Here is a 10,166-nt window from a genome sequence, read left to right as displayed (position 1 = left end):
TATCACCACATAGTCCCAGCAGAAGAAATTGTCACTGTGGAAAGTCTAGCAACTCATAACTCCATAAGATTCAGTCACAGATAATCCAAAGTGCACCTTTTTGAAATCTTTATGTTCAGACAAATAATGTATTTTCAGTAACATTGGAGCATTTTAAAATTTTGACCCCTGTGTAATTCTTCAATTGACCCCTACCTGGCCGCCTACTGAAAATTCAAGAGTAATGTCTACGGAGTATTTGTGCCGAATTTGCTGCTTGCATCACCATTTGAAGGATTCCTCTGTAAATATTCTATTATCTGCTGCACTATGTCGGGCATCTTGATCAATGACTTTTTTGTTATAAGCACAGCTGAGTTCATCCAGCTTTGCATGAACTTGACGATTGTGTTAAAAAAATAATCATGTCGCTGATATTGAATTACGAGTACACTGGTATACAAGGAAGATTAAGCATTTTTCCCAATGAAGTGCAATTTCATTTACTCCCTTATATTTAATCTTGAGTTGCAGATCAGGCACATCTTAATTCTAAAGTCAAAAGCAAAAACGAGGTTTTAATTCTACTTTGTCTTTCGGCTCATCCGTCAATCTGTCCATCACCACTGCAAACAAGAAAGGACTCAGAGCTGATCCTTGGTGTAATCCCACCTCCACCATGAATGAGTGTCATTCCTACTGCGCATCTCACTGCTGTCACACTATTCTTGTACATGTCCTGCACTACCCTAACATACTTCTCTGCATCTCCAGACTTCCTCATACAATACCACAGCTCTTCTCTTGGCACCATGGGCGCAATTTGGTGGGGGATAGGGGGGACAGAATATGGTACGTCTCCTCCACCTTCTGACATGTGTGTACTTGAAACGTGCTATGCCAGTTTTATGTGCAAACCATGTTAGTCTTATGTGCAAACCATGTCAGAATAGTATCTTTGTTTCTGCAAGTTTGTATTTTTAGCAGCATTGACTTGTTTACAACACCTGTTTGTCACATTTGGAATTTTCTGGGACTGCATTTGCCCAGATTTGAAACCAAAAATACTTGCCTCTAGGGACTAGTGTCTACACATAAGTATCAATGGACCATATGCTAATTTACTAAATTCTGAAAGTTAGAAAAGAAAATCAGAAAAGCTATCTGGGATCTCAGAAAGCCCATCTGCAATTATTGCTTGATCTCCAAAATCAGTCTATGCAAGCAAAATTATGTTCAGTATGAGTGTTGTCATTAGTGCCACTTCGAAAATTAAATTCATAAGTAATTTATCCTAAACTTATGATCTGTTTTTTTCAAGCTTATGCAAAATCTTGAGAAAAAAAAATACAGTATGCAATAGTTAATAATTATTAAGAGCCTGTTCTTTCATATTTATGAATACATTTTAGCACATTGCAGTTGTTTTTTTAATGAAAACTCAACCCATCATTCTTTTTGAGTTCTACACGTTGTGATACCTTATTTACACCAGGATGTTAATAAAATCAATGCTGGCTATTCTCAGAATAAAGTACTTATATCTACAGTTTCAAATTGTATAAGTCAAATGGTGTCCACTTTATGGTCTTCTCAAAACATTAAAATTACTGTTCTGGATGCTCAGATTGCATCTGAGGTTATCTAGAAACCGTTGGCTTCTGCGGGCCTCGCACTTTGTCCCCCCCAATTTCTAGTTCTAAATTGCGCCCTTGCTTGGCACTCTATCATAAGCTTTTTCTAAGTCCACAAACACACAGTGTAACTCTTTCTGGCCTTCTCTGTACTTCAACAGTATTCTCAGAGCAAACATTGCATCTGTAGTGCTCTTTCTCCGCATGAAACCATATTGCTGCTCACAGATCTTCACCTGTTTTCTAAGCCTAGCTGCTACTACTCTTTCCCATAACTTCATACTGTGGCTGATCAACTTTATTCCTCTGTAGTTGCTGCAGCTCTGCACATCACCCTTGTTCTTGAAAATAGGAACCAGCACACTTTGTCTCCACCTCAGGCATCCTGTCACTTTCCAAGATTTTATTAAACAATCTGGTTAGAAACTCCACTGCCATCTCTCCTAGACATTTCCATGCCTCCACTGGAATGTCATCTGGACCAACTGCCTTTCCACTGTTCATCCTCTTCATAGCAGCCCTCACTTCTTCCTTACCAATCTCTTGTACTTCCTGACCAGCCTTTTCTCTCGCTCATTTTCTTCATTCATCAGCTCTTCAAAATATTCCCTCCACCTTCTCAGCACATTACCATGTGCATCTTTTACCACCCTAACCTGCTGCACATCCTTTCCAGCTGTCCCTTTGTCTGGCCAATCGGTACAAGTCCTTTTCTCCTTCCTTACTATTCATGTTCTTGTACAGCTCGCAATATGCCTTTTACTTCGCTTTTGCCACTTCTCTTTTCACCTTACGCTGCATCTCCTTGTACTTCTTTCTTCATCTCTCCGACTACCCCAAAACCTTTTCGCCAACCTTTCTCCTTATGCTTTCCTGAGGTATTAGTACTAGTTGTTCTAGTTTGTGTTCTATTGATGTTCTCTTCAAAAACATAGTGTATGATATTCTAAGAGATCCAGTTTTTTTTAAAGGATTTTCTGAGCAATGGTATGTGTCTAAACATAGATGTTATCAAATCTTTGACCCTACCGTGGCCTTTGACCTGCATATTAGATGAATTCATAAACAGAGATTTTATTTTAGAGATGTGGAATGGACTAGTTGTCTTCCTGGGTGGTCATCATCCAGGACCCAAGGCGGTTCCATGGAGGCGGAGATGCGGAGAAGCGCGGTACAAGCTCGTCCTCCAAAACTTCACTGATGATGGATTTGTTCTCTTGAAAAGTTTTGACTTATTCTGTCCGTGACTGATGCTGAGACACTGATTCAGGCTCATGTTTCATCCAGAATATTTCAATAGTTTTACTCTCTGCCGTTCTAATCAACAGCACACAATTTGACCATATTACTCCAATACTCACCTCATTACATTTGGAATTCCAGGAACAGAAGGAGCCATATTTAGTGGACAGACATTCTGAGGACTTTTTTTTCACCTCCTACATACAATAAAAAAAGACTTCTGCAAAGAAAGTGCAAACGCATCCAATAATTATTAAATGTTGGTTTTATTTTAGCTTTTTTTGTCGTTTTCTTTTTTCTTTCAAAGTCACTTGATAATCTTGAACAAAATTGCAACATATTCCATACTTCTCAAACTGACTGTGTGTCTGTCGCTATTCCAGATTAGCTGTGAAGGGAAAAGTTGTGCGCTGGTCTGGACACGTTAAAGTCCTACATGATAAAAGCAGCTTTAACCGTACAAAAAGAAGAAGAAAAAAAAAAAAACAGAGAGAGACTCCACACTGGCATCCTATGTCATGTCGTCACGCTGCGGTTCAGCGTCTCTTTGCACAAGCTCTGTTCTGCCAGGCTGAACAAAAATATGTGAGGGCAAATAAATTTGGGGGGCTCAGTAGCAGAAGTGTACGTGTGCATCAGTGATTGGAGGTTTTCGTCACGGAGGAGGAGAGCACAGAACATTCAAAGAACAGGCCAAGCGCACAAAATGATTCCTTCCTGAGACATTGGCGTTTGTGTACAGTAATGACTGAGTTGACGTGTGTTAATGCTGAAGGCGTTTTTGGCGTAAAGTGAGTCACAGGGTGCGAGGTTGCTCTGGATCCAGCAAAAAAAAAGTCACATTCATTTCTACCACAGGTTACCAAAGGGGGGCCATTTGTCACATCAGGAACCTTCCCCAAGTTCCAAGTTCTCAGCTACAACTCCCAACAACTGCTCACAACACCGTTCTTCACATTTGAGCTCTTGTTGAGGCAGACAAGTTGCAGATCTGTACACCGGATCGCTCCCAGACACATCTTTCTGCTACGTGACAAGAAAAAAAAAAAAAAGCTATGCCCCAAGTGGAGTGCTACTTTTTTGGAGGGTGGGGGGGTGGAAAAGTTAAGGGGGAACCCACGCTGTCAGTGAAAGCCGCGTATTCTGGCTGGTTATGGGGTCTTGTCCGATATTCAGGATACAAAACATGGTAGAATATCCTTCAATAAAATGTGCTCACACTGTACGTTTGAATCACAATTCTATAAGCAAAACTCATAAAAGTTATTCTTAAAAAAACAAACAAAAAAAATATCAGGTGAAGCCTAAAACTCTTCATAGTTTTAAAGAAATGAATACAGCTTATATACACAAACTGAAAGGCTACTTAAAATACACCTTAATAATGAATCTTCATTGATTTGATTTCTTAAAAGGACCTGTGACCATATCATACAAGAACGTTCATACAATCAAAAACAAGTCCCCCCCCCCCCCCGCCGCCATGCCCACTTTGAAGCAAACAAAAAGAAAATCCAACCTGGAATAGCAGGTGAGTGCGTGTGCGCGTGTGTGTTTGTCTACGCGCATGTAGACGAGAGAGAAAAATTCTGTTAATCGGAATAATGTACGAATGTGATAAAAAACAAACAAACAAACAAACATCTCAATACTCTTGATGGGTATGAAAAGATTCAAACAGTGAATGAGTACAACGATTTCTAATCTCAGAGAACACGTTCCTGGTTTCCACCTGCCATTCTGTCATGTCATCACAATAGCTTAACTTTTCTATATATATTTATATATCTTTTGTATGAAATCTGTTTCTTTTTAAGTTGGAAAAGGAGAAAACCCACAAAGTCTCTGAGGAGTGGGAGTCTTCGGACAAGTCCCGAATTTGCTGTCTGCCTCAGAATACCAACAACAACAACAACAACAACAACAACATCATCAACAACAAAAAGCGTCTGTTGCGTCTGCACGCGTCGTCCTTTCTCCCGCAATGTCTGGCACTGTCTAGGATCCAGTTGAAACTGGTTTCTACTGCGGCACTGACAAGGTCTCCGTCCGGATTTGTTTTTGTCAGTCATTTGAGGAAAGGTGGCGATGGGAGGAGCGGCGGTGGAGGGTGAGTGGATGAGGAAAGAGGAGGAGTTATCAGCAGTGTTTATGGCACGGTCTCAGAGGCATCCACTTACCCTCCCGTCCTGCTCCGAGCTCCCCTCACAATGGGACTGTGCACCACAGTGAGGGAAAGCAGAATAGGAGGTGGGGATTTGTATGGGAGGAGAGGAGGAGGTTAGCGCTGCCAGTCTCTCCTTCGCGCTTCCTCTTTAGAGCTTTGGGGGTGGGGGTTGGGGGCGAGAGAGCAACACATGGGTGAAAACAGCGTAGGTCTCTACGGCGACTGTGTGGCTGGACTGCTTTGGGCGGAGCTGGGGGACAAACTGGGACTGCAGCTGCCTGGCGGGGCGCCGCTCGCCCGGCTCCCTGCAGCTCCACTCTCCAAACCTTCTGAGTTCTCCAGCATCTCCTGAATGAGGGGGGGCATGGAGCCAGGAATCTCCATCTTTAGGGTGATGACTCGCTCCGCTCCTGTGGGAAGAAAGAAAACGCATTCCATTTATACTCACATCGGGGTGAATGTGAGGCATTATTGTAAAGCACTTTGAGCGCCGGCTGCAGATGGAAAAGCGGTATATAAATGCAGTCCATTTACCAGTTATTTTATACTGTAAACATGTGCAGCATTAATTAGACTCTGCTTCCTACAACTGACATCAACAGACAGACGGTGGCGAGGACAGCGGATAAATACCTTTAGCGCTGATGCTTCTGAGGTCAGTTATCTTCATCAGCATTTTAGGGAACATGTGAGGTTTGTGAGGCCTCCTCTTCCTCACGTAGATCTTCAGTGCCTCCAGAAGGGGCTCCTGCAGGATGTCCACTTTGTCCGCCTCCTCTAAGTCCTGTCGATCTGTCAGAGAAACATTAAAGTCAGTACCTTCCTACTGCTGTGATCAAGGAAGGCCACTAGGTGGTGCTCAATGAAAGGCTCATTTTTTCCCCTGGTTGGCAGTTTCAAGGGCAAAAAAGAGGAAACCTTGAACAGATTTTTGGATCGTTTCAAACTTGCAACTCATGAAGATCATTTTAAACTGAAGTTGGTGTCGTACCGCCGCACAGCAAACAGATGGCGCTGAGCAGTCCCGTTTCTGCGTCATCCATCTCTAGCGGGAGGAGCTGGTTTGCGAAGGCAAACACCAGGTCAGTAAGAGGACCAAAGCCGGCGTTGTGCATCTGAGTTCGGTTTAGGGTCAGACCATCCGAGAAGGTCATCGTGTCTTGCTCAGGTGTGTAGCGTGTACAAATCCGCAGTATCTACAAAGGGGCGGGACGAGACACACACGGCAGTCCAACGTTTCAATGATCAGGTGGCTGCAAATTTAAAAAGCTCAGTCGGGTTTTGGACTGTGGTTCTTACCAGGATGTCCAAACAGGCAGCTTTGAGCAGAGTGATCTGGTCAGCGATGCTCAGCGTAGTAAAGCCAGGTAGCTGCTTCGCAAACTCTACCGTCTTTATGATGCACTTTGTGGAGAGTTCGCTGAACTTGTCCCACAGGTCCACATCCAGGGAAACGCGTCGTTCTGAGCTGTTAGTCTGTGAAAAAAATGAAAATTATTACAATTCTATTGTTCTGCAAACGTGTCAGAAAACCAGGGCAGAACTAACGCATAAGAAATCGTTTCAGAACACGTTCCTCCGACACTTTAACTCACACGGACGCGTGCGGCACCGTGTTACTGACCGTAGTGTATTTGCCCAGCTGGCAGAGCGAGGGAAAAGTGTCCTGGTGCGCCTTTCGAACCCTATCGATCATCTGCTCCGTGTCGGGACTCAGCACGTAGCTCTCCGTGCACTCCTGCTTCTTCTCGTCCTTCTTCTTTTTATTTCGGTCGTTCCTCACCGCTATATGGAGTAAAAGAGGGGCAAAGGTGATCCACGTGCAAAAGACAAAAAACTTCACGTGTAAAATCTTATTTAGTTTGTTTAAATCCAACCGATATGTTTAAACATTTTTATTTTATTTTAACATTTTAACATTTTAATTATTATCAAGGATGAGAAATCCGTGTTGTTCCATGTATCAGATTATGTTACGGCGATATGGAGGACATGTCGCATTTTCTGGTGCTGGATAGAGGCTCATTTTTATTGTCAACATAGTTTAATTTCAGCCAATCGGGATCTGTGCAACAATCACCCACCAGGATATCATCTGAAATGGCCATGCCAAGACAACATTGCAGTCTCATCTAGCCAAAATCCAACTACGCCGACCAATACAAATGTGATTTATTCAACCCCGCTAAGTTTTGAGCATCCAGTCCCTCTTTTTAAATTCTGCACAAGATCCAAACACATTTATCGATTGTGAAGTGGCGGTGCCACCTTGGTTACAATCTTAGTGATGGGTGTTGGACTTCTGTGTCGTCATTATGACAGAGTTGTTGAACAAGTACAACAATGTTGGAAAAAAATAAATCAATTGGGGGCCTTAATAAAGCCAGACTCCATCACCAAAAAGAAACAAGTCGAATGCTTACAGTTTTTGTTGGGCAACAAGCATGTCACCTTCTCTACAGCGCCCTCTGATGGCCACAATAAAAAAAGCATGCATGTCATCAGAGTTTTGTGTCTGGCTCCTGTGCAGGAGGTCTCAGATTGGGGGTGAGTCTGTATCAATCAGTGTAATTGCGGCTGGACACCAGTAGTGCACAAGCTCAGATATACACGGACCTGCTGGGAATTCTGATGGCTGGTGTAGAAATTTGTGGAATGATCCCTGAATGGGTGCATAACGCCACAATAACATGAGCATTTGCCAGATGTATATCAGAAGGCAAATCAGGCCGGGTCTGGGAGCATGTGCTGGTATGGTGCGTCGCGGTGACAAACATAAATGGACTGATGATGTGTAGTGAAATGTCACCAATTAACAATTTAAATCTGCACATATCACTTCAACAATGTGTTGCAACGGTCAAGTTGAGCATGAGTGCATGTGTTGGTGCACTGCACAGTCACCTCCATCACACCACGGAACTGCCCCTGGTCATGGATGGCACCCACCCAGACCCCAAATGGAAAGCATTTATATAGTGCCTTTCCATCTATATCAGAAGCTCAGTGCTTTACATTGATGCCTCACATTCACCCATTCACACACTGATGTCAGGGTGCTGCCATACAAGGCGTTCACTACACACCGGGAGCAACTTGGAGATTAAGGACCTTGCCCAAGGGCCTTAATGATGTTCTGACCAAACAGGGGTTTGAACAGAGGATCCTCTTGTCTCAAGCCCACTGCTGAGCCACTAGAACTTCACCTCCTTAAGTAACCATCTATCTGCCACAGCTGGGTGAAACATGGGCATCCACTTGGCTTTCTGGGCAAATCCAAAGACTTTCATGTCCGTTACTGCTTTCAATGGTCCTACTGTGATCTAAGAGTCCCGGAGACTCTTAAACTCAGTAGGACAAAGAAATACTGGACAAACCCTAATTCACTGGGAAGGACAGATGACAGCAGGACCATGGAAAGTAATAACAGACATGGTGGTCTCATAAAATTGCCCTTCTCCAGCTGCTGAAGTCCTTAACACTGATGTATCCATCTGCATGCTGGGTTACGCCAGAGAAACACGGCACATTGCCAAAATTTTCTATATGATGTTGCTGCACAATGCAAATGATACGGCTCACCTGAGTCTCCAAAAGTAACCACTCATTTGAGACAAAGTCATTCCAGTGTCATCCCCCCAAGAGACCTAGAACTAAGAACATTTGGTCATCAGCCTAACTCATGGGTTAGCATCCAAGTCTCCTACCCTTACAGGAAGACATCAGCAACCTCATAAGTCTTCGCAGGTGTGTCTCCATCTCAAAGGCTGAAGACCCAGAGATATGGATGTTAATTTACAACTTCAACACTTTTGCCGTATTCAGATACATGTCTGATGACCACCTACCGGGAGTCCCTGAAAGCGTGCGATAACCCCAACACCTCTACAAATAGGTTCAATGAGGTCAAGATAAGCCACAATCATCAGTAGCAAAAAATATCTACACGCACAAAATAACAACGGGCTAACGCAGCATCATGACAGAAGATGACGAGGAGAAAGTGAAGGTAGCTGGAAGCGCTGTGGGCAATCAGCAGCAATTGCAGCATTGCGTTTCTGATCTGATTCCGAAAGATAAATGTTGTGAGACAGCTCCGCCGAAGAAAGGGCATGATAATGGAGGGGTGGGGGGCGGGAAGAAAACCTTGAAATAATCCAATGTCGTTTCCCTCTGGGCGATCTGGCTCAGAATGGTGTGCTCACCCCAAATGACAAAAAAACACTCGGCAGAGTGTTTAGCATTGGAATCCCATTATGGGCTCTATCCATTTCTGCCATCCGCGCTAGGAAGCGGTGCAGTCATGACTGTGTTGTGGAGGTGGGCTGGCTGAGACGGGGTGCCAGTTGATGAATAGCTGTGGGGGAAGGCGCTATCCATAAGGCTGACAAATTGCCACAGCTTTCATTAGGGGGTCCCGGCTAATCTAATAACATAATATGACAAATATCCTGTCTCTAATGGTTTTAAAAGGACTTGGCTGGTGAAAAGCCTCCGTGCTTTCTCAGTTACACAAAACATTTTTTCTTTCCTTGCCTCCTCCTGAAATTACATTCCTCGCGCTCGGCATCGTCACCATTTCTTAAGCGCGTCTCTATCAGATGCCCCTCCCCTCAGCTTCCCCACTTTCCCTTAGCTGCCGGCTTAAGATCAGATTAGTCCCAACCTTGACCACTGAGGCTGATGGGAGATTTGCGTGTGTGTGTGTGTGTGTGTGTGTGTGTGTGAGACGGACGGGCCCAGCCTGGGGCCAGGGAAGGATGCACTGTATGGTGGCGCTGCTCGTTCATCAGCCACAGACAGGCCTCCCTGACTGGGAGAAGATGAAGGCGGGGGAGCCGGGTGTCTGATGGCGCTCAGCGTTACTGCTAAGCGCGGTTCCTCATGACCATAAGAGATCCCGCCGTGCAAATAAAGTGGCGTAATGCATTATCTGCTAGCATTCTTTTGTACACTTGGCTATGTAACCATAGAAACAACCTTTAAATATATGCAGTCCGGTCCATAAGTGTTTGGACGGGACCAGTGACACTTCTTGTCGTTTTGCCTCTGGGCATCATCACAATAGAGCTAAAACAATGCCCTTTCATGGTGGAGTGGAACAGAGACGTATTTTCTTGAAAAGAATGTAAAAGTTTAGCTCC

At 44.0% G+C, this 10,166-nt stretch overlaps 1 protein-coding gene across 2 annotated transcripts in view; it reads right to left on the bottom strand.

Moving 5' to 3' along the window:
* Window positions 1-3,195: 3,195 nt before the first annotated feature.
* raraa (retinoic acid receptor, alpha a) overlaps window positions 3,196-10,166 on the bottom strand; it is a 181,146-nt gene continuing 174,175 nt past the window's right edge. For both annotated transcript variants that reach the window (XM_034193948.1, XM_034193947.1), the window contains exons 4-8: window positions 6,647-6,807; window positions 6,322-6,498; window positions 6,014-6,218; window positions 5,656-5,814; window positions 3,196-5,432 (exon numbers count right to left, since the gene is read on the bottom strand). In XM_034193948.1, the coding sequence (XP_034049839.1) occupies window positions 5,236-5,432; window positions 5,656-5,814; window positions 6,014-6,218; window positions 6,322-6,498; window positions 6,647-6,807 (899 nt within the window). In that variant the 3' untranslated portion in view covers window positions 3,196-5,235. The remainder of the gene's footprint in view (window positions 5,433-5,655; window positions 5,815-6,013; window positions 6,219-6,321; window positions 6,499-6,646; window positions 6,808-10,166) is intronic.

The sequence above is a fragment of the Thalassophryne amazonica genome, chromosome 18 (genome assembly GCF_902500255.1).
Source record: "Thalassophryne amazonica chromosome 18, fThaAma1.1, whole genome shotgun sequence".
NCBI classification, from domain to species: Eukaryota; Metazoa; Chordata; class Actinopteri; order Batrachoidiformes; family Batrachoididae; genus Thalassophryne; species Thalassophryne amazonica.
This window is presented reverse-complemented; position numbering and strand designations above follow the sequence as displayed.